This window comes from Budorcas taxicolor, chromosome 20 (genome assembly GCF_023091745.1).
Source record: "Budorcas taxicolor isolate Tak-1 chromosome 20, Takin1.1, whole genome shotgun sequence".
Classification (NCBI taxonomy): Eukaryota; Metazoa; Chordata; class Mammalia; order Artiodactyla; family Bovidae; genus Budorcas; species Budorcas taxicolor.
Window position 1 is genome coordinate 16,158,066 of NC_068929.1, and position 25,280 is coordinate 16,183,345.

The window sequence follows — 25,280 nt, forward strand, 5'->3', positions numbered from 1 at the left end:
ATATATTTTACTTTGCTTTTGTAATAACTATATATTTTAATGAGTTCAATACTACAAATAAATGTAAACAGTACAAGCTATCTATCTTAGTATAACATTAAAGTAAAAAAATTGCTGTCTTCTGCACTAATTATCTGAATTGTATCATTAAATATGTAGATAAATATCCTTATACATCTTCAGGCAATACCTCTGATAATTTACAATAATTACATAAACACGCCATCCTGATGAAGATAACTTTTAATAATCTTATGTACAAACATTAGAGTAGGGTATATTATACTTATTCTGCCTTCCATATTTAACATGATGTATTTGCATTTCCACAAATAAAGGTAACTGGCTAATTTAAACCTGATTTCTTTTCAGAGAGAGTTTCATTTGCACTGACTGGCATTCAGAATTAAAATATAAAGTGAAGTCCAAATATAAGGACGGAAGGAGTCCTTACCATCCACATCTGCGTCAACTTCATGAGTCAGTGAAAAATGATGGATTGTTTTTCTCATCTCTTTTGAACATAATTCTATGGTCTCAAGTATTACAGGAGAGAAAAATGTGCCTAAGGGGCTATGATTTACAATTATTCTGTTTCATGCTGATTAGCATAAACGACCATGATAGACAACTGCATGAAAACCCTAGAAGAGTCAATAACAGATATTGATCCATAGCAGCACCTAACAGAGGAAAAATTGCTTACTGCCTATGCTTCAGGCTTCCAGTCTAATTTGGCAGAGGATCTTTTAACCTGAAAATGAGTCCACATTTACAAAGCATTCTTATGGTTACATGAACTACCTTTCGCAAGCAAATTGACAAATCAAATCTCAACACTTCTCCACTCCCAGATTTATCAGACTAAGAGTTTGTACCCAGATTAACATGGCGGCATTTATAATGCAACTGCAAAGCTAAAAGGAATCTTGCTTTCCATTTGCAATGAATATTGTGAAGTGATGCTGAATTAGGCAAGTGGTGTGACACTTAAAAGTATTTACAGTTCTCTTCAAGAAAAAAAAATTTTTTTCTCTCCAAAATGCTAAGTTGAAGGGGGTAGGAAGGTAATGAGAAGAAATGGCTTCCATTTCCTGGAAGAATTGGGATAAATTTAGCCTGCCACTCCTCTCACATAGAACATACTTGCTGCATAATTAAAACACATAGAAAGTATAGGAAAGCAGACAACTTTAAGTAAATGAGTAGTGCTTTATCACTATTATTCTTTTTATTTCAAAGATCTTACTTTCCAGTGAGGCCATACAATTCGAGTCTGGTAAGTAGGTGGGCAAAGCACACGATCTCTGTGTAAAATGTGTGGTTATCACAAAGACATGGCGATGCTCTGATGGGAAGATGCTGAAAGATACAGGCTCCTCTAATGCAAGCAACCCACTCCAGTACTCTTGCCTGGAAAATCCCATGGACAGAGGAGCCTGGTAGGCTTGCAGTCCATGGGGTCGCTAAGAGTCGGACATGACTGAGCGACTTCACTTTTCACTTTCGTGCAATGGAGAAGGAAATGGCACCCCACTCCAGTGTTCTTGCCTGGAGAATCCCAGGGACAGGGGAGCCTGGTGGGCTGCTTTCTGTAGGGTTGCACAGAGTCGGACACGACTGAAGTGACTTAGCAATGCAAGCAAAGGACATAGCTTAATACATATAGAATAGGGACACAGTCACATTCCCATTAGCTCTGATTTTTGGGTCTCTCCAAAGGGAAATGACCAGGGTTACAATTGTTTCTACCGTGTTACTATTTCCTGAGCTTCCTATGTGTGTGTTAAGTTGCTTCAGCCACGTCCGACTCTTTGAGACCCATGGACCGGAGCCCTCCAGGCTCCTCTGTCCATGGGATTCTCCAGGTTAAAATACTGGAGTGGGTTGCCATTTCCTCCTCCAGGGACTCTCCCTGATCCAGGGATCAAAACCACATCCCTTATGTCTCTTGCATTGGCAAACAGGTGCTTTACCACTGGTGCCACCTACGAAGCCCTCGTTACATGCTAGATGAAAACAATAGATGAAACCCAGGGAATTTCTCACTACTAACTGCCCAGGTAACTTCCCAGCTGAATCACATGTTACTTTCCTGGCAAAACAGTCCCTTAATTATGCCAGTCCCCCAAATCAGTGTTTTGATAAACTCACTGGAAAAGACTCTGATGCCGGGAGGGATTGGGGGCAGGAGGAGAAAGGGATGACAGAGGATGAGATGGCTGGATGGCATCACCGACTCGATGGACATGAGTTTGAATAAACTCCGGGAGTTGGTGATGGACAGGGAGGCCTGGTGTGCTGCGATTCATGGGGTCTCAGAGTAGGACACGACTGAGTGACTGAACTGAGACACACTTCTAACTCCTGATATCTAATGTACTACAAAAGAATCACAAAAATCATCAATTTTTAATGTTTTAATGATGATTTCAATATAACTGGCTTTCTTTATAATTCTATATATTTATTTCATTTTATACACTTAAAAGATACTATTCTGAAAAGTGGTTCATAGGTTTTACCATATTGTCAATAGAATCCAGGATTTTAAAAACTGGTTAGCAGTAGAGGGCCTAGGAAATCTTGCTAATGTCACACAGCTTGTTAGTGGCAGAAATGTGACTAAAAACAAGATCATCTGACTTCATTGCTCATAGAGTCCTTAACAGCTGCAGCTTGGAATGACCCAAGTGTGGTCACATGCTACTATGTTAATTACTGGCTTCTCAGAGATCCTCCTACATATGTCTAACTAGATCAAGGCCCAGAGGCTCTAGTTTGCTGGAAAAGATGAGGGATATTCCCCGAAAGTCAGATCTAGCATACAGGAAGTTTTTCTAACTCCTTCATCTTATTCTCAGAGACTGAAGTCACAGGTCTGAGTATGAACGGATTGAAGCTGAGCTGGAAGACAATATATGCACAATGGAATATTGAACACAGAATATTCACAAATTCTTTAAAATATCTGTCAAACTTTTGTACTCATAAGAATCCTCAATCTAAACACAAGATATTTCTAATTGAAGGATGCCCTTTGTATATTCAGGACTTCCCTGGTAGCTCAGCTACTAAAGAATCCACCTGCAATGCAGGAAACCCCAGTTCAATTTCTGGGTCGGGAAGATCCCCTGGAGAAGGGAACGGCTACCCACTCCAGTATTCTGGCCTGGAGAATTCCAAGGACTATGTAGTCCTTGGGGTCGCAGCGTCGGACATGACTGAGCGACTTTTACTTCACACTTGCTGTATTCAGTTTATCGTCCATAAACGTTGTATGCCATCTATGGAGTGGCATTTAGGTGACTCCAGGTGTACACCAATAGCATACTTGTACCAAAAGGTAGCATGGTTATTTATCAGTGCTCATTTATGAGCCTGCCAAGTACTAGACAAGGAAGGGGAAATTCAAACTCAAAAAAGCTAGCACTGCCCAAGGTCACAGCGTGGAGATGCAATCTTATTTCACACACACAAATCAGATCAATTGAAGATGGAGATGCATAATACATTAGACAAACAATTTCAAACCTTGATAAAAGCAGATCTTGGAATGTGCATTAATAGCACTTTGCATTTAGTAATGTTTCACTTTTGAACATTAAATGTGCTGAGGGTAAAAAACAAATAAAAGAAATAGCCAATTGCTTTCATGAAATATTGATGACACTACATTAAAAGTTCAGAGCAGCAGTAAAACTCCAGGAGTTATTTGCTCCTATAATAGTGTCCTTAACCCTGCATCTTGCCCCTACTGCTTGCTTCCCTCTATTTCCCACATTCCACAGGAGGAATTTTCATTCTTTTAGAAGCTTTTCATCCTAAAGCATATGCAATGTTCATTCCAGACTTGAATCTGGCAATGAGGTACCCTCCTGTCATTTTTTTTTTTTTTTTGCTAGAGAAAATATGGAACCACCAGACTGCCAATCCAGCAATAACATAACATGTGATATAAGAATCACAAACTTGGAAGGAACCTCAAGTAGATACAAAAGCTACCCGGCACGATGTATCAAAATTCATAAACATGTTCATGTCACTTTGGCCTAGGAATCTCTATACTGGGAATTTATCCTAACAAAATAGCTCCGAAAGACAGAAAAAGCTATATGCACAGATACGCTCACTGTGGAGTGCTTTCATTCCATAAACCTTTATTAAGTGCCTATTATGTGCCAGGCACTATGCTGGCAGAAAGTCTCTGCTTCAAGGCAGTCACAATCAGCTGGGAATTCAGAGAAGTATGTACAGAATCACAGCATGTTGGGATGAATGCTAACAAGCCTGTGCAGAATCACCAGAAACACTAAAATGTGCTGGAACAAAAAGGCAGAGAGTCAAGGAGGACTTGACAACATTTTAGGTAATGCTTTTAATAATTTCTTCCCAGTTTTATTTTTAAAGACACAATGTAGTGCTGAAATATTTTTTAAAAAAAATAACCTTTATTACTCTGAAAAAAAATTAATACGTTCTTTACAATAAAAAATGACAAGCAAGTCTAAATAGCCCTTAAGAGCTCCTTAAGAGCTCTTTAAGGCCCCCCGTCTTTCTCTCCGCCACAAGTGGGAGGTGGGGCATAGTCATGTATCACTAACTCCTCACCGGGCACATGCCCGCAATCTATTCCCTGTCTTAGTTTTCTACTACACACCAGGGTGTCCCTCATCAAAACTGCGAAAGAACTCTGAGTTCATTTTGCTTAAAACCCAAAACAAAATAAACAAACCAAAAAATGTTATTGCTCCTTTGAGAACTTTCTCTTTCAAACGGCCCACAATTGCTGCAGAAAAATCCTGCTGTAAGATTTCAGAAGGTCCTTTACTAAAGGCAGTATTTATTATGTGCTATGATTTTTTTAGTGTAGAAATGAAAAAAATTCCACAGTTTGAGGAGTTGTGTTGGGAAGCTTCTGAAGAAGTATAGGTTGGACTCACCTACTAATTCACTGTGAGAAATAATACGAACTAAATTGGGCATGTTACAAAAGAGCAGAGCCTTTATTTACACTCAGATTAGAGCAAACTCTCGTCCTGCCACGTGAATGACACCCAGTGCAAGTTCAGACATGCTCCATCCGCATCAGGGCTGCGGGAGCCACGGAGACACCTCTCTCAGCGTGCTCTGGCCTGCGTCACGGCTCAAGGCTTGGTCATACTTCAGAAGTGGGCAGGGGCTTTAGAAGAATCACCACAGAAGGCTGTCCCGCACCATCTTTTTTTAAGAGTGCCTACAGGGAAAGACTGTGCTTGAAATAATCTATGGGAAGAAGGTAAAATTAACATTTACCGAGCATCTATATTTGTGAGGCATTGCCCTAGCTCCTGGTTTGGCAAAGATTTTCTCTAGAAGGCCAGATAGTACATGTTTCTGACTTTGCAAACCAGAGTCTCATGTTTCAACTACAGTAAGTACCCTACATGAGGACGTTCAAGTAGTGAACTCTCAAAGATTTGAACGTGCCCTGTATGGCAGCTGTTGTACTGTACTGTAAGATTTAAAATGTTTTCTTTATCTTTTGAGTTTATTTTTAAAGTATTATTTGTGTGAAAAGTATTTTAAACCTATTACAGTATAGTACCACATAGCTGACCGCATTAGTTGGATATCGAGACTAACTCTGTTGGACATACAAATAAACTGAACTTTTGAACATAGTCTCAGAACAAAACCAGTTCGTACATGGATTTCTGCACTGGATTATGCTACTGTATTACCAGAAGCCATAGATAATATCTAATTGAACTGGTGTGGCTGAGTTCTAATAAAGCTTTATGTATAAAAACAGGTAATAGAGTGGATTTGGTCTGTAGACTGTATCTTGTCTGCCCCTAATCTAAATGTTTCACAATTAATCTTATTTAAGGCACAAAAAAGATTTGTTCCTACTTAAGATGAGGAAACCAAGCATCAGAGGTAAGGTCACCTGCCAAAATCACATGTCTAGGTGTCACTGAGATTCTGACCAAGGTCTCCCTGCCCCAAAGTCTGAACTTTTTCTACTATATGAACAGAGTCTATTAGGTTAAATGCTGATAAGGAAGAGCCAACTTGAAAGAAAGAAAATAAAAAGGCAAGTCTAAATCTTTTCTTTAATTTAATATTACCCAATCTATGCCCACCTATGACAGCAAAAGTGCTTGCAAACAGAGTTATGGGTTAAACATTCCTCCCAAGGGAAGCCTCTGGAATAACCAGTACTGAACACCTTCATAACCACAAAGGAAAAAATAACGAACTCTGTATTATAACATGCCAGATTATGGCAAAGCTCTAAGATGGTCACGCTCCTAGAATTCCAACACTCCCTGAAAGGATTTTGTAAACTAACCCCACTGATATTCACATACTCAGTAATTCATTCATTCCATGCCTGGATAGCACACTTTATAAGCACTTTAAAATAAAAAAGACATGGTACTCGGTCCTTTAGGAACTTTAACAGAGTTGGAGGGAACACACAGACACTAAATAGTTAATTACCTGTTGATATCAATTGCTACTTGTGTATGAAAAGAACTATAAGGGTGATGCACACAGCTCAGTGTCTAAAACTCAAGAAAAACTAGGCAATAAATATGAATGTGCTTCTTCTCCTGGTTGAATCTTATTCAAGGTTCTCTCTCCTTTTATTGCCCTTGAGAAATGAAAGATTTTGTTTTCAACATCATTGTCCTAATTTGGAATCTAGAGACTAGCTTGAAACTTTGGTACCTAAGCATCAACTTCCTCATCTTACAATGAGGGGGTTTGACTAGATGCTTCCGAAGCTGCTTCCAAGTTAAGGCATCTATAAATTAGCTTTTAAATATATGATTCTGTAATGTCCAACTTAAAAAAGAAAGTACCCTGGATGAAACTTTAATGTCCAGAGATTTTAATCCATGACATAGGGTTGTTACATCCTTACAGTAAGAAAAAGTTTCAATTCTTAAAACCATCTCCCTTAAAAAGCAGAAAGCATTACTTAGAGAGTTGCACAATTTATTTCCGAAAATTAAATGATGATTTCCCCCAAAGGACAGAGGGGAAAGGAAGATGTAGAGCAGATGGATTCATTGTTCCCCTATGGAGAAAAAACATTTCTACACCTTGCAAAAATATATTAATTGGCCTGCCATCTGGCAAGCCTGCTCACACACATAAGGGATAAAGTTTAGATCTTGAGGTTTAACATTTAAGCCTGTGGGGAGATGGTAATTGGAATCTTTCTGAGTTAGCAGGAGTATTTTTAAAGGGAACATTTCAAAAGAGATCTGAATACAGGTGGAGAAAAACAGAAGCTAAAATGTGAGACCATCCAAGGTGACATCACGGGCATCCACGGCTGCACACCAGTGAGCCGGCGTGGACACTCCCACATCAGCTGAGACTGACTGTTCATTAGCAGGCCAGCTTTCACAGCACGATTTTGAATGCTTCCCCTCAATCTTACAGATAACCTCCTGCCCATGCCTTCTTGTACATTATAGTTTTCAAAATTTTTGGAAATCTTACCATTGTAAAGGTGGGTGTTTAAAGGAACCTCTTTAAGAGGTGCAGGAAGTAGTTTATCAAACAGGAAGCTCAATAAAATCTAAGTTTTGTGGTATGTATGTGCACATGTGCACACACATGCCCAGAATAAATACATGGAAGGATAACACCTTATTTTTCACAGTGGTTGTATTTGAGCACTAGAATTTTGGGGTGATTTTAACAGTTGTTCATATTTTCTCCATTTTCTGTCTTAGGCATAAGTTTACATTTTCTTCTCAAAGTTACATAGGTTTCACTGAAATTAAAATATAATAAAAATCATGACGAGACATGGTATATTATTTTACAAAGCAAATAAATTATCTTGATTTTACCTTTCTCAAAATGCATGTTTTGGTCTGTCTTTACTGGCATGGAAAAACTCCATGCTTCCTTCTGGGTCTCTTTATTTTCTAACAGCCATAATCTACGTCTTAAATTACATACCTTCCAATCTTCCACCTCACGGCTTTGTTTCCTTCCCCAAGAAACACCACCAAATTATTTACAACCATTTTCTGCTAGGAGAATTTGTTTATCTGGTTTCTTAAAACTTCCTCACCTATGTAGCATCAAAGGGCCTATTATACACTAATAATGGACCACACAATTTAGGTAGTTTAAGCTTCTCTTTTGAGTATCTCATTCTGATGCATTTTCCTGGTATCTACTTGACATTACCAACCATGTAATCAAACAATGTTAAGTAATGTTAACCATCTTCTTCATCAAAATGATTGTTTAAGAGGATGACACAATGTAACACGGTATCCTAGCCGGGATTCTGGAATAGAATAAGGACACTGGAGCACAGCTAGGCAAGACATAATAAAATATGGAGCTAATTTTTTAAAGGGGGCTGGGAAGGAAGAACAAAACCTGCCATTCTAAACCTGCAGTAGCATCACCAAACAATTAAAAAGTACCTAAAACTTTTTGAGGTGATAGAAGTATTCTATATCTTCTTTGTGATAATTACATGAATGTATTTGTCAAAACTCAAAGAGCTGCATACTTAAAAAGGATAGTTGTACTACATGTAAATTCTGTCTCAAAAAACAGTGTTAAAGCTAAGCACACCTGGCTTAGCCTGGACATTCTTTTTTCTAGTGTGAGTAAACTAGAGCCATAAACCCTGTGTCAGTAGGAATATGGATTGGTGGCAGTGAGAAACACCTTCTTTCACATGTAAAAAAATGTAGCTGAAGGAAAGACTTCTTTCCTCCCCATCCTTGGTAAGGGACAGCCATTTCTCAAAAGCAGTTCACATACTGCACCACTGAGAACAAACACATGGCCAATGAAAGATTTTGGGGGTTCACAGAACACTGGACACAATAGCTGTGCCTTTTGTATGTTGTAGATTATTTATACTTTATTCTTACACAATTGTTTTAAGCACAGGAAAGCAGTTACATCCTAGTTCTCTAAATACAATGATTTTTTCAAAGAGAATAATATGCATTTAAGTGTCATCAATTTATCTCCTTAAGAATGTAGCTAGCATTAGCATACTTAAGAGAAATTACTATGTTTTTAAACAGTGAAGAAGCAGCCTGTAAGCAATTCCTCTCTAAAACCCCAACTGATCTTTCCTGGCATTCACAGCATATTGCCATGTAAGAGGTTAGAAGTTTCATTCCTTCTATGAAATGAACTACACGCTGTATTACAAGATTGGCAAAGATTTTGAGATAAGTCCATAATATATACACTCATGTGAATGCACAGGATTTTATAATGCCTAGAAATCTCGACAATACAAGCAGGGGTGTTGTAGAGCGTTATTCATTCAAAAGGCCTGTAAGACAGCAGCTGTTCAGAGCTTCACTATAAAGTAAAACCTCAATTTCAAAAGCACAAGCCCACTCAAATACCATTATAAACTGTGATACTTTACGATGGGGAAATTACAGGAGAATACATATACAATTTTCATTAATGGCAAAGAGAATCAGCAGGTGGCATTTTAAAACAAAGTAAAACCTACTTCTATTTTTTATTCTCTTCCCTGAGACAGCAGGTGGCATTTCTATGGCAAAGATCAAAATTATCAGCACTCAGTATTCCACAAATATCTTTGAATTACTAGGAGGCTGCTGTACAATAAAAATTAAGTGACTAAAATCTTTCTTTACAAATACTATTTTCAATAATTAGAACATTGTTGGATCTGTATTTCCTTTGGAGTCAGGATAGCCAGTTATGTTTTTATCCGGTTTTACCCTGTACTATTAGTAATTTAGGGACAATTAATTAACTTCTATAAGCCTCAATTTTTTTTCATCTATATAAGAGATATTACAGGCAGCATTAAAGGAGACAACATACACCAACAGATACTCTTCCTCTCCCTCCTCCCGAACTGATGTTGGTGGATTTCCTACTGGCTATTACAGGTTACCGTAATTATCTGTCCACATCACTTTCTAACCCCACTAGATTGAGCTACTTGAACAGAAGGACCATGCCATGCATATGTTCGTTTCCCAGATGATAAGCATAGTCCTGGTCATATGAAAGATATTCAATAAGTATTTCATACACAAATGAATAAATAAGACAATGCAATAAATCCTCAGACTTGCCCCCAGAAGTCAGACAGAGTCAAACTAGGTTATTTTGGTATCAGCCTTCAGAAGGCGATTCAGCCTCATCCATGAGCTCCAAAGCAGAAAAAGAATCATACCGAGATACGTAACTCATAAATAAGTCCCTCCAAGTATGTTTAAATGTAATTATCTTCCCATCTTTCAGAGGTTAATCCCCCTTGGCTTCTAGTTTCTCTATTTTTTTGGCCCGGTTTACAAACATGTGAGTTTTCTTTAGTGCTTTTAAGGTAGCCAAAGACAAGACACTGACAGAGGAGCTACACGGCCGTAAGGATGGGGGCTGCGCCCTCCCAATCAACTCCCTAAGACTTATGACTAGAAGGCAAAAAACCAAACCAAACAAAGCAAGCCAAAATCATTTCAGTCTCACATGCCTTAACATAGAGTTTAAGATATATACACACCTGGAACTTCCCAACAAAATCCATAAATGTTGGGCCATGAATCCCCTCCAAACATGTTAGTTTCTTATTAAATAGATTTGAAATCAAACCTGTTAAGAGGCTGAAGGAGCAGCTACAAGCCCCTGCCTGTAGGACACGCCTAAAAGAATGGAAGGTTTGAAAAGCGAAGCTTGTTTTCTCGGCTGGGCATTTCATTTACATGGGAACTAGAAAACTGGCTTAGAGTGAGAACTATAATCTTTCTGGAACAATAGGTCATGACGAGCTTCCTTAATGCCAAAATAAGTGTTCAGAAGTGACTTCTGCTACCCGGAAGAAAGTGTAAAGGGCATATATGTTTACTCCAGCTTGAATACAACACTTCTGAATATGTCTATCCGTGCCAAGAGTCAGAACGCTATTCTTCACGGATTTCAAACCTGGGATCCATGAAATGAAAGGTTTGTATGCCATCAAAAAGTTGCAGTATATCTAGCAGTTCAAGTAACTTGTATCTTTTGATCCAAATATCACCCTAGGTCTGATTTGAGAAGGTAGAATACTTATAACATTAAATCTCAAAGGTAAAATAAACCAAAATTTCTTCTGTTTAAGGAGTTTTTATTTCCTTTTTTTTAAAGAAGCCATCAAATGATCAGTAATCAATAACAATTTCAAAGAAAAACTTAAGTCAACCTATCAGGAGGGAATCTTGGCCAGGGTAATGCTGGTAAAAAAAATAACATACAAAAATCACTAAGATCTAAGGATTATATTGAAGGAAGCAGACAGAGGTCTGATCTTGAGTTTGGATTACCATGTTAAGGAGGTTTATAAAAACTACTATTGACTTTTCACCTAAAAATCCTAGATTTCCAAGGTTAGTTTTTTTTTTTTTTTAATTGACATGAGAAAAGTCATCTACTGAGGAAAAATGCTACATACAAAGTTTATAGGTCATATCATAAAAATGGGGCAACTTTTATTCCTTACTAGCTCTGTGGTCCAAACATCTAACCCTAAACATCAAATCCTAAAACACACAGGAAATTATAATTCATAAACATGTTAGCTCATTTTGCAGAATCCTCACCAACAACTATGACCTTAAGCATCCCTGAACTATCCTATATGCTACCTGTCCCACCATGACCATTTGAATCATAAATTAAAAATTTCCTTCACTTAGGGACCTATCTTTTATGGGGGCTTCCCTTGTGACTCAGCTGGTAAAGAATCCGCCTGCAGTGCAGGAGACCTGGGTTCGATCCCTGGCTTGGGAAGATCCCCTGGAGAAGGGAAAGGCTATCCACTCCAGTATTCTGGCCTGGAGAATTCCATGGACTGTAGTGTCCATGGGGTCGCAAAGAGTCAGACACGACTGAGCAACTTTCACTTCACTATGTTTTATGGAAAATGCAAATTCACAGTCATTCATTCAACCTGCCAAGTCAGGTGAGTGTGCCTATCAGCTGTCCTGCCACCTGTCTGCCCTTTGGAGCAGTTAAGCAGGAGTAGGCTAATTTTACAGTGAACTACTTTTTGGATTAGCAAATAATTTGTGTTTCTCTAGATGGGTCTAGAATGGAGAATATGTAAGCCTGGGCATATGCTCAGTCATGTTCCACTTTTTGCGACCCCATGGACTAAAGTCCATCAAGCTCCCATACCCACGGGATTATTCCAGCCAGGGACCCAACCTGCATCTCCTGTGGGTCCTACATTGGCAGGCAGACTCTTTGCCACTGAGCCACATGGGATGCCCAGAATGGAGAGTACAAAGAGGATAAAACCAACTTTCACTTGGAAAAATAAGGCATTTGACATGGCTTCTGTATCTTCATGCTCAGTGTCTGACGTAGATAACCTACAGGGAAGTCTTCACTTTTGTTTCAAAAATCTTGAGATTAGCCAAGTGAAAGTAATATTTGTACAGGAACTCTATCCCAAGTTCCAAAAGCAACAAGCCATTTCAGATCAGACTTAAGAAATAACATTACATAATAGTCACTTAATGGCCATTGTTTTACAGTAACAAAGGTTTCATTTACCGTATTTCCTAGAGTGTTTTATTCAGCTAGCAGTTTTTCCCATGACAAACATACTTTTTTCCCCTTAACCCCTTCATCTATCTGTAAAAGTAAAACATTCAATAATTATAGCTTCTAATTAAAAAGTATTCATCATATCGCACTTAAAAAAAAAAAAGGTATATTAAAGGGACATAGGCGCTTTTTATGCCAGCCACAGGTTCAGATTCTTCAGATCTAGTAGGTAAGAAATCTGACAGTGGCGAGATGATATAATAGTTACTCTCAAGAGAAATGTCATAAGGTCAAAGTCAGGGTCCTGAGACATCAACACACACTGATGTTTAAAATTAGACAGAATAAAACATGGCAAAGATAGCTTCAGCAAACACTCATATGGCAAAATGAGCCTGGTGGATCCATCAGCTTTCCTCCCTTTCTCATTCATTCTATGACCCTAGGAGACTTCACCAAGTTTCACTAGTTCCTTCTTCCCTAGAGCCAAGTGATTCACTCTGAAACTAATACATTATCTGAAAAAGCTATCTCCTATATGAATGTCCATGTTAGGTTAGAAAGTTTCCAGAGATATGTAGCTCCTCCTTTCCCGTGAAGAGATAAAAGTGTATTCGAGAAGTACTCAGAAAAACATTTACTACTACTTCATTGACTACGCTAATGCCTTTGACTGTGTGGATCACAACAAACTGTGGAAAATTTTGAAAGAGATGGGAATACCAAACCACCTTATCTGCCTCCTGATAAATCTGTATGGAGGTCAAGAAGCAACAGTTAGAACCAGACACGGAAAAGCAGGTTGGTTCAAAATTGGGAAAGGAGTAGGTCAAGGCTATATATTCTCACCCCGCTTATTTAACTTATATGCAGAGTACATGATATGAAATGCCAAGCTGGATGAAGCACAAGCTGAAATCAAGATTGCCGGGAGAAATATCAATAACCTCAAATATGCAGATGGCACCACCCTTATGGCAGGAAGCGAAGAGGAACTACAGAGCCTCTTGATGAAGGTGAAAGAGAGGAGTGAAAAAGTTGGCTTAAAACTCAACTTACAAAAAATGAAGATCATGGCATTCGGTCCCATCACTTTATGGCAAATAGATAGGGAAACAATGGAAACAGTGACAGACTTTATTTTGGGGGGTTCTAAAATCACCATGGATGGTGACTGCAGCCATGAAATTAAAAGACACTTGCTCCTTGGAAGAAAAGCTATGACAAACATAGACAGTGTATTAAAAAGCAGAGACATTACTTTGACCACAAAGGTACATACAGTCAAAGCTATGGTCTTTCCAGTAGTCACGTATGGATGTGAGAGTTGGACCATAAAGAAGGCTGAGTGCCAGTGAACTGATGCTTTTGAACTGTGGTGTTGGAGAAGGCTTTTGAGAGTCCCTTGGACTGCAAGGACATCAAACCAGTCAATCCTAAAGGATATCAATCCTGAATATTCATTAGAAGGACTGATATTGAAGCTCCAATACTTGGGCCACCTGATGCGAAGAGCTGACTCATTAGAAAAGACCCCGATGCTGGGAAAGATTGAAGGCAGGAGAAGAAGGGAACGACAGAGGATAAGATAGTTGGATGGCATCACCGACTCGATGGACATGACTTTGAGCAAGCTCTAGGAGGTGGTGAAGGACAGGGAAGCCTGGTGTGCTGCAGTCCATGGGGTCGCAAGGAGTCAGACACAACTAAGCAGCTGAACAATAACAATATATATGGGCTCCCCTGGTGGCTCAGACAGTAAAGAATCTGCCTGCAATGCAGGAGACCTGGGTTCAATCCCTGGGTGGGGAAGATCCCCTGGCAGAGGGCATGGCAACCCATTCTAGTATTCTTGCCTAGAGAATCCCCACGGACAGAGGAGCCTGGTGGGCTACAATCCATAGAGTCACAAAGAGGAGGACACGACTGAGCAACTAAGCATATATATATATATATATATATATATATATATACACACACACACACATAAACACACATATACATGTGTGTGTGAATTTTGCCTGCAATTAGTTTCCCAAGAAACTCCAAACTCTAACAAAATAGAAATCACTGATAAACGTAAATTCCAAAGTCAGCGGAATGCATAAAGTCCTAAAATGGGCAATGAAGATGCTTAGAATAAGATAAACATTGACTGTCTATTCTTTTCACCAATCTATTTTACCTTCAAATGCTAATCAAAGCCTAAATTCTCTGCTTGAGCCTTTTTTCTTTAAAACAAAGCAACATGATGTTTCAGTTTGATATTGCTATAATTACCTCCCTAACAAGCATATCCAATAACCATTAGTGTAGCTAAAATTCCCACTGGTCTGCTCATGCTATTAATAAGACTTAAGGTCAATATTTTCAGAATTTATCACCAAGTTCACAAGGGAACTTTCCTAATTACCAAGATAGGGGAAAGAAAATAAAGTATCAGAACAAGCGCTAATAACCACGTTAACTTTTACTTAGAGATAGTCCTCTAGTTACAAAATGTGCCATGGGTCACAAAAACCCAGTGTGTTGCTAGATATCTAAGTCCTCTACCAATAGAGCTTTGGCCTGCTTTTAATAAATAGTTTTACACACACCCTGTACCTACTTTCATCCAGGTAGCCCCAGGACCATTCTATTATCTTCGATCTCTGATAAACTTTCAAAGGGATTACTCAGTTACCATGATGTCACTCCCAAATGACTAGGTTACATGTAGTGAAGACAGCTCCGATTAAAAATAGCTTTGTGCATGCTTACTCACACTGAGAGATGGGAGTGCTGGGGAGGTGAGCTAGGGGTTCAGAGCCTCAAGTCCTGAGCTCCCTGAGAAACCAGCCTACTTCCGTTTAACCAATACAAGGAGGACTCTCCCAAATTATTCAGAATAAAGCCCTACCCCAAGCCTTCTCCTCTATGAGTCATCTTCACACTGTTGTGTGAAGGGGCACTGTCTCAACCCCAACATTTGTCGGTTTTTAGCCCAGAAGGCAGATGGTCTCTATCTTGAGGCTTATGATCCCCCTGTTTTAAAGGTATCGCTTGGGTTTCTGATAACAAAATCTATATGTAAGGAGAAGCAAACAGAGCCAAAAAAGCATGTAACGTTCTCTCTCCTCACTGTGAACTTGGGAAGACACAAGTATACCCCTTTCAGAGTCGACTTGTTAAAGCAATCAACAGCCCACACCTCCCCCGGGAACATATGCTCCATATTTGAAGCCTTGTTTTTAATGAACTTCTTTTGAAATCTACTTTTTGCAGTCTCACACACTGTGCCCGCTCTCATTCCTCTCCTCCCTCTTACTCCTTCCCTCTCCCCTCACAAAAGACCTACACATTCAAGGGGGAAAACAAATGATCGGTCAGCTCCTATTGTAAACTTCCCACTGGAAGTTTCAAGCAATATTTCTGAGATGTGTATATTTTTGGCCCACATCCTTTGACCTTGTGTCTGGTCAGCTTGAAGACCCGAGAACACGCTGCTCTGGTGTGGGGCAGCTGGGCGCTGCACACAAGTCACTGCGAGGAGCTCCTGGCCTGGGCTCTCAGTGGTCCCTGCTTCCCCAGGGGTGCCCCTGATCAGGCTGCGGGAAGGGTGCAGGCATGACTGCCTCATAGACAGTGTCCATGTCAGAACTAGAGACAAGATGAGAGGACGGAAGGGCAAGCCCTGCAGTGAGGGGCAGGCCTGTCCTGCCGGCGGAAAACGCAGTCAGGAGCATGAAGAAAGGAGGATGAAAGGAAGCAGTTATGAAACAGGCCTGGGCAAAGCAAGGAGTGGGAGGGAATGGGTGCAGAGACGCAGGGGCAGGGACTGCAGGTCAGGCGTGGAGAGGACAAGAGCACGGGCGTGAGCACCAGGTTTCAGCCATCTGTGGAACAGGCAGGGGGACGAGGCAGCATACCCTCCGCCTGTCTGTACCCTCAGCTCGGGTACAGGCTCTGGCAGAATCAATGAGGGGGCCGAGGGGAGCTAGAGAACAGCTCCAACTGAAAACACGTCAGAAAGGAGACAACTCAGGAGGCTGGAGAAAGAACCTGAGCTTCCAGAGGGGAGGGGAGAGGAAGCTGTCATTGCCTATTTGGGTGATGAGGCAGACAGTGAAGTGAGCAACAGTGAGTAAGGGGATATGATTCAGGGAAGAGGACTGACAGGCCAGCTGTGAACATGCAGACGCTGGCACGCGGGGCTGTGTCGCTGCTGGACTTGGCTACCCACAGAGTGGTTGCCACCCACGGTCCCGACGCCTCACTTCACTTCCGTTCCCGACCCCTACCCCATCCCTCTGCGGCCGGGGTTCAGGGTGAAGTCAGCCAGGACTCCCCAGTCTTCAGACATGCACACCTCGGTTCGTCTCTCCCTTGGGGTCTCTGTGAGAATACTCCCTTCCCTCTGAGGGGACTCTCCTCCGCATCTCCTTTCCACTTCCTATCTCCATCTCTTCCCCTTCCTTCAGTGGGACATCTTCAGCTCTCCCACAGATTCATCTAGCACATTTCTCATGGTCCTAATGAGGACTTCCAAGCCTATTATTTCTGGTCCAGCCTCCCCGAGGGCCCCGGACCTACAACCCAACTCGGCCTGCCTAGGAGCTCTGTCTTCTCAGCCGCCAAGCCTTGACTGTTCCCAGATGCCTACTCCCGAAGTCTTCCCGCCCACATCTCTTTCTCATCCTTTAGATCTTCTCTTAAACACCATCTCTTCAAAGACCTTCCCTGACCACATTATCTACAGTAGACTCCACACTGTCACTCTCTCCTCTCAGCTCTTGCTTACAGCCTCCAGGTCACGGCGACCACCACATGGCGCTTGACTTCCTTAGATGCTGGCTTACTTCTGAGGCCCACGCCCTCTGCCTGGCTCGCCTCTCCATCCCTGGCCCGACACAGACCACTGGTCCTGGCTGAATGACCGAACGGCTGCTCCAGAGCACAGCACAGGACAGGTGTTCACTCAATGCGGATGAACTGTTCCTTCTGGGGACACAAGGGGGGACTACAAGTCCCAGCTCTCGTGTCTTATATGTACAGGTGAGTCTCCATTTCCCCAAGTTAAAACCCCCAGGGCCATTGTGGTACCCTTCTTCATTCCTCAGAGCCAACAACTCATCAACTTCTCCCAACTTTACATCCTCAGTAGCTCTCAGGGTGTAATCTCACCACATTCTTTGCTCAGGCCTACAAAACCCTCTAAAAAGGCTACTGCAATAACTCATCCATTGGTTTCGAGGTCTCACTCTCCTTTCTCAGACCTAAAACTCCCCAGCATTGCCCATGTGCCTCTCTCCCACTGGATAAAGGCCAAGGCCCACAAATACCTAGAGCCTCATCTCTCTCCTCAGTCACTGCGCACTATTCATCCCCTCGTTGTAATGACAGTAACCATAACAAGAGTTAGGGTTTATTGAAAGTTTTCATATGTGAGTCATTGCACTCAGCATTTTACATATAAGAAAATATTTTAATCTTACAACAATCCTGTGAAATCAGTAATGTACTTATCCCTATTTTGTAGATAGAGCAACAGAATTCCAAATAAGTTAACTAATTCAATAGACAATATCACAGAATAAAGATTCAAACTCAAGTAAACTGGCTTCAGATCAACCCTCTTAACCATTGGGCTCTATTATATAGCCTCTTTAAACTTTATGCTTCAGCAGTACCAAGTTATGCTTCTGGTTCTTTATGCTTCAGCAATACTGAGCTATGTATAATCCCTCGAACTTTGTGTTGCTGAGGCTACCATGCCTTCATACACACCATTTCTCTTGCTCCTTGGGAAGGCCTTGTCTTTCTATCTGATAAATGCCAACCTACCCTTCAAAACTTCCCCACGGTTTTCTGTGTAGTACATCTCTCGGCTCCTGTGTACCTGGTAAATACTTCCTAGTCGCCCTGATTTGCAATGATTCACCTGTACCCCTTCACTGAAGGCATGCCTACAACTTTCAGCTTGGAGTCACAGTGCCCGGGCACACAATAGATGCACAATAAATGTGGATTAAACGGGGCTTTCTGAAAAAGGGGTAAGCATGAGTTAACCAATACCTGACATGCCAGGGCAGGAAGGAAGCATATTCTGTCCTTCTTAAAGACATATATTCATGCTCAAAACAAGAAAAACTCACCAAACACCCCAGATGTTTCTGGAGAGAAGACACAGAATGCATAAAAGTCCAATGCATTCTGACAACGACAGCAGTTAAAGATCCCCGAACGTACCTGCTGTTCATTGCAACTGCTAAGTAATGTGAATTCAGCAAAAATAAAGCAAAACAGGAAACACCCTTTTATCCCAAGGGTTCTCAGAAAGATACATTTGGAGCCTCAGTCAAAATGATGAACTGAGTCACAAACTACCCAATGGCCTGGGTAGGATTGTGCTGACTGAGGTGTCCCTGAGGGTTGGAGATTATCATTTAAGCCCAAAGAAAACATGACAGATTTCTTACCATTAAGGTTAAAATTCAAGCATCGTCTAGAGTCACTAGACTTCAACAAAACTGAGGGTGCACTAGAAAATCAAGCAGCAACATTTATAAATAGATGGTGTGTGTTTTTTTACAGTGTGGACATATAAAAGATAGAAGCCAAAGAGATGTTTGATCCTGCCTCCCTCAAAATTTTTAATTCAACGAGAAAGGAAAAGATGTTACAAACAAATAGTAACACAAAGCAGGCAAACTATTTCCCATTCTAAGTTGTAAGGGGATCCTCCAGTGAATGGAGAATCCAAAGATCCATGAAATCCACAGCCTCTAAAAAGTGCAATTCTTACTTCAGTTTAAAACAACACATTTTGGTTGAAATACCCTGTTTATTGAGCCTAGATTTCTGTCCCAGCAGCAGGTGAATAGCTGTATTAAGACCACCTTGAGGAAATGAGGGAGGTGGATAGGTAGGCAAAGCCAGTCATAAGAAAGGAACCATTACCAATGGAAATGTGGGCTTTACAGCAAAACAGCAAACAAAATCAGCTTGCATCCAGACAACTCTGTGTCTGCCACATGCCAGGTAAAAAGGAATGAAGAGAACAAAATATCACCATTGGGACGTAGCACAGCGAAGTTAGGCTTTCAGTGCATCAGGACCCATTCAATAGATCAGGTCTGAGGGTCAGTCTGTAACTGACCTTTCCCCAAGAATTCAGGAGTTATGAACCAGACAGAGCTTTGAGCCGGAAGAGAAACCTTAAAAGCATTCCCATGAGAGCGCAAACCGACAAAGTAGAGCCATGGTGAATGGCAAAGCAGATGCGATCCGGCAAAAACCCGAAGGCCTCCATGATGACAATTTCTACCACGACGTAAACTGAGGAGAAGAGCTGGAAACCATTCAGCGTCTCTTTCGTTTGTCTAAGAGGTACCAAACGTTCTATCCCGAGGCGCTCCAAGATACTCATTCACAGGTTCAAAGCTGGATTTTATTCTTTGATAGATGCAAGAGGCTAATACTGAAGAAAAGGTTATCACAAAGTCCTTTGGATTACAATGTAATCAGAAGAAACAGCTGAAATAAAATATGCAAGCAAAGGTACAGAGAAGCAGCCGGGCTTGGGCAGGAGAGCTGTTTCAAGGGCTCAGGCACACCCAGCTGAGGATGAGGGCAAGGCATCCTCACCCTGACACTGGGCACACCCTCAGCGAGGCTGGCAAAAGGCGCAGGCAACCTGGGAATAGAGAGGTCCTCTTCAAAGGGCAGACTTAGCGAAGCTGATCAGTGCGGTAAGAAACCATGTCCCTTAGACACGGTTAAGACTCCTAACATGGCACATAGAGGAGAAGGACTGAGGGCCGTTAAGGGTGGTCACCGAAGGGGAAGAGTCATCCTACAAGCATAGGTTTCGTGTCCTTACAAAAGGAGAAAGGACACAGAGCTAGAATTGACTGCTGTATAATAAGAGAAGGCAACAGCCACATACACTGACCCGGAGAGAGGGACACCTGCCCTTCATCTTCCCAAACCTACATAATAAACAGAAAGCAGCTGGGGCCCTGGGAAACCTGTAAGTAGGTGTATCTAGAGATGAACTTCAGGATACAAATTTCCAAACCCTGTGAATCCTGGAAATCCCCAGTTAACAAACAGGCTGTGGCAACCTCTATTCTGAGAAGGGAGGGAAGAAATTCCACCTCTCTCTCTGTATCACGAAACTGAAGGTGCGGGCCCATGACTTGGGGAACGGACACAGCCCTCCCACACTCTCATCTGGCTGGGAAGAACCCAAGTTTCTTTAGAACTGAGGCTCTCTGCCAGGGCGGGCTGTCTCAAATGGGGTGTTCTGGGCTGAGTAGGTACTGCCCTAAGGCCGTGGTCGGACCAGCCTGAGAGTCCTTTATGTGTTTGGATGGTATTATCCATCCAACAGGTAGGTACGGGAAGGAAACACTCCAGTTGCTCCTTGGTTTCAGACACACAGGCATGATGTCAGAGCAGACTTCTCTCGCCCAGAAGTGGCTCCAGGTGAGAGCAGCAGCTGCTTCACAGCCCAGGCTACATCCCTTAGCCACGGTTAAGACTCCTGACACACAAGTCACAGGATTTACTGCCATGAGGAGTAGAGGCCTGGTTCCACTACAGTAGGTATCTCTTCAACTGATCCATTGTTTGGGGGGGTCTGATGTGTGAATGACACAGCCTGTACAAAAATGACCAACACCAAAAGAGTCTCTCTCTCTCTGAACACTGTAGCAAGATGAGAAAACACAGCCATCCTATTTAAAAGGTACAGCTTTAGATCATCACGTGGCTTAGTGGTACCAACATCGTTCAAGTGACATGCAAAGGTATGACTTACAAACTGATGCGATCCCTTTCTCTCTCTCACACACACACACACGTATTTATCTATATGTATATATGCACGTATATAAATAGCATACGTCAGTGTATTCCAGGACACTTTTGAAATTTAAGAAATACCATGAGAGAGGTGAAAAGGAAAAACTGCTAAGCTTTCCAAAGTATCACCTATCTGCACTAACGCTGCAAAAAGTTACTGGTACAACCAAACAGAATGAATCCTTTTCCTGTGTTCTTTAAACACTGGAGCACAGAGATTATGCATCTCCAATCTGATAGCCAAGCATCCTGTTTATTTGACTGCACCGTGGCCTTGTGTGTGTTCACGTGTATGTTCAAGGCAAGTTCTGAAGAAAAACAAAGAAATCTGTACTTACACAACTCAGAGGGTGTACCCCTCTAAAACCACAATCATGCCAGCTACCTGTGCTGGACACAAATGCAGAGAGAGGAGGCACGCCTCCTTTAAAATCATTTTCTTTCACCCAACTGTCAGCAACTAACTCTCAACTGCCTTTCACTTGTGGCTTGAGCTTTACCTTGATTTAAAAAATCTTTTTTCTTTTCACCTACTCTAATAGATACATGTTACAAAATGAAAAGGCCAGTCTTGTACCAGAAATACATGTCAGCAAATCAATTTAAAAAATAAAATGCAAAGTTATGCAGACTTATCTCTTTAAGCAGACAACTTGAAACAGGAAAACTTGAGCTATCTTTGCATTGGACATGTCCATTGTATAAAGGTTAAATATTTAATAGAGCAGAGGGAGCATCTGAAAGGCTCTACACAGAGAAGCAGAAGCTCCCACAATGCAGTGAATGAAATGGACAAGTGATCAGATCAAAGAGAGTGAGCAAGTATCTCTTCCCGCTTCCCTGCTCTTCCCACCACTCACAACTCCAGGTCCCGATTCTCCACATTTCAGAAAGAGAATTCCGAAAAACCACATTTATCAGGATGAGCCAGGAAATCCGCAAGGAGGAGGGAACACCTGAGCCAGGGCACCCCTGGCAGAGTATAAACTTCTCAAACTGTTACCCAATCAACAACACCCCAGTTGCTAAGGGGGCCCAGGCCGTCGGGCAGCCTCTGAAGCCAAAGCATTCAATTCCCTCTGCAAGGCAAAAAGGAACCCCCGCGTTTTTACCTTTGTGTTCGCCGAAGCCTGTTCCCACTCCTCAAATGAGGCAAAGTAAAGTTTGAGAGCACAGTCCAAAAATTGGGGTCAGACATATCCATTTCTTTCTCGCTTCAATTCACTGCGGGTTCGAGGCCATCAGACCAAAACGGAGAGGAGAGAAAAAGGAGAGGTGGGAAAAAAAAAAAGACAAAAAGATCCCAATTATCTACTCACTCCCTCCAGAGGAAACGTGCTGCGAACTGTGATCTCAAGAAAAACTTGGTTCGTGAGTGAGAAGTGCCCGTCCTAGCCTTTAATTAACACACAGCCATTTCTCCGAGGTTCAGGAAACTTATTTCCTCTTGGGTTTGCCCTCTCCTGGTCAGCCTCGGCCAGCTATAAACAGTAATTTCACGAGTTTGGCCGTGCGTTCGGCTCAAAATGCTGTCTGTGTGTGATTTAGTCCAAGGTACTTTGTCATCTGTTTGGCAGATACCATTTGCAGCTCCTGCGGGGGGGTGGGGATGGGGAGGGGTGACGACTATTTTAAGTCTTTGGTTCCGGGAGGGCTGGTTGCTTATCAGCAAAACCATTCAACATCCGAACATGCCCAGTGCTGAGTTTCCTCTCGGTATCTACATACAAGGAAAGGAATGTAAATGGAAAAAGCTCCTCTTCTTCGCCCCTCCTCAAAAAAAAAAAAAGGGAAACTTAAAAGCACTTTGAGAAAGCTGGCCTGTTGGCGCACTCCAGCCGGACACCTTTGTGCAGCCTCGGCGGGAAGGGGCCGGGCGGCGGGGACCGGTCCCAGCGCAGACACTCCCCTGAGGAGCGGGGCCTCATGGGAAAGGCGGCAGGCGAGACCGGTGCGTGAGCACCCCCAGCATCTCCAGCTGCCCCCGCGTCCCCAGCCCCTCACCCCTCACGAGTCCTCCCCTCTACATAAACAGACCCAGCGCAACCCGGAACCGGGTGGAGAATGCCGCGCACACCTGGAGGCTGGTGCGTGAGTCACTGCAGACTGGATCATCAGGAAAACGCTCTGAGGAAGTCAGTAATGACTCTTTGCCAAGAGACGCTGTTGGTTGCGTAGAAAAAGCACGCCAAGGGGATGCCACACTCACCTAAAACCTCAGTAAACTGAATTTACGAGTTTACGTCCATTTGATGAATTGCCGCAATGCACGTATGTGTGGCTTCTCGCAATCTCAATCTCGGGACTGGTCAGCCACTACCTGTGAAGACACTGCCTGGCATTCAGTAAACCAATGCTAGAATCATTTTCCTGCCAGGAATGTTAAGAGCTTGAAAGGAAGGAATGAAGGGGAGGTTGGATCAGTGTTGTTATTCATTTCCAAGAAAGCCACAGTATTCAAATTACTCCCCAAACCTACCAATGGTTATGATTTTCTTATATAAAGAAAACATTAGAATTTAAATTATCTGCCTCAAATCTGGTGTAATAGGGCAAGAAATACCAATTTTTTAAAAAATGTCTAAGCAAAAATAACACTTAAAAAGATGGTTTACTTCATCCAGTAAATACTGAAACAAACTTGCTTACAGAAATATATGTTGTTGTTCAGTCCAGTCACTACCTTGTGTCCAACTCTTAGAAAGGTGAAGAAAAAGGCAATGGAGGTGGCCAACTGACAAGGGAGCCGGGTGAACAAAACAGGAGTCTGGTTTAGGATGTATTCTTTATCTAATTCTGGTTACCCACAGATATATTATCACCCCAAGAACGCTAAAAATTTCTGATAATTCTCATCCAGGGCTTTCTTATGAATTATCTCCTCAAACTCTCAGGGCCTCCTCAGATCCTTGAAATCTATAAGAGTGAACAAAGACTACAATATTTTCTCAATTTTATGTGGCAAAATACACTTCATCAGATACTTAGGAACTGGGCCCAATATTTTTTGCCCCAGCTTCTTTTAAAAAAATGGTTTTAAATATTCAAAAAATATCTTTAAAGGCTTACACAGAGATGGTACCATACTCCAGAGCAGTTTCCCAACCTCAGCACTACTGATATTTTAGGCTAATTTTTTTGTCTGAGGGGGGCTGTCTTGTGCATTGGAGGTATTTAGCAGCCTCCTTGATTGCTACCCACTAGATAGCAGCTGTGATGTTCAATGATATCTGCAGACAGTGCCATAAGTTCCTTGGACGACAAAATGGCTCCTGGTTGAGAACTACCACTCTAGATAAAAGCTTTCTCTAATAAAGTAGTATAGAATATTGGTTAAGAGCAAAATCCCTGGGTTTGAATTCTGGATCCAACACTTACTATGACCCTAAGCAAGTCAGTTAATGTCTGCCCACTTTCCCTATTTGTATAGGGTCCATGACAGGACCAAGGTCTAAGAGGTTCACACACATAAATGAGATGACATACATATAGCCCTTCATGCAGTGTCTAGAACACAACACACATAAATGTTGGCAATATGCAGAAGCTAAAAGAATACCATGCTGGAGAGATGCAAGCCTGGAGCAGAGGGCACACCACAGCGTACTCTCTGCTTCCATGGTGCTCTGAACATGCTTCTCCGGGGGTGCTGGTCACACTGTATTACAACTGACTGTTTACTGCTGTCTTTCTTATTAGTCTGTGAGCTTCCTCAAGGCTAAAGTCATGTTTTATTGATCTCTGTATTTCGACAGTCTGACAGTTCCTGATTTATATAAGCATTCAAGACATGCTTTTTGAATGGGGATACTTCAGATGTTCAGGTATCTATTCTTTCTCTTCAGATGCCCTGAAATTTATCAGTTTTA

General features: G+C 41.8%; 1 protein-coding gene across 2 annotated transcripts in view; it reads right to left on the reverse strand.

The window, feature by feature from the left end:
* The window catches only part of MAST4 (microtubule associated serine/threonine kinase family member 4), a 614,194-nt gene that overhangs the window by 153,627 nt on the left and 435,287 nt on the right, over window positions 1-25,280 (reverse strand). Inside the window, exon 1 of one of the 2 annotated variants that reach the window (XM_052659093.1) lies at window positions 22,524-22,921. The exons of the other annotated variant lie outside the window; for it this stretch is intronic. Coding sequence (XP_052515053.1) covers window positions 22,524-22,615 — 92 coding nt within the window. The 5' untranslated portion in view covers window positions 22,616-22,921. Of the gene's footprint in view, window positions 1-22,523; window positions 22,922-25,280 lie in introns of those variants that run through there. 2 annotated transcript variants of the gene reach the window in all.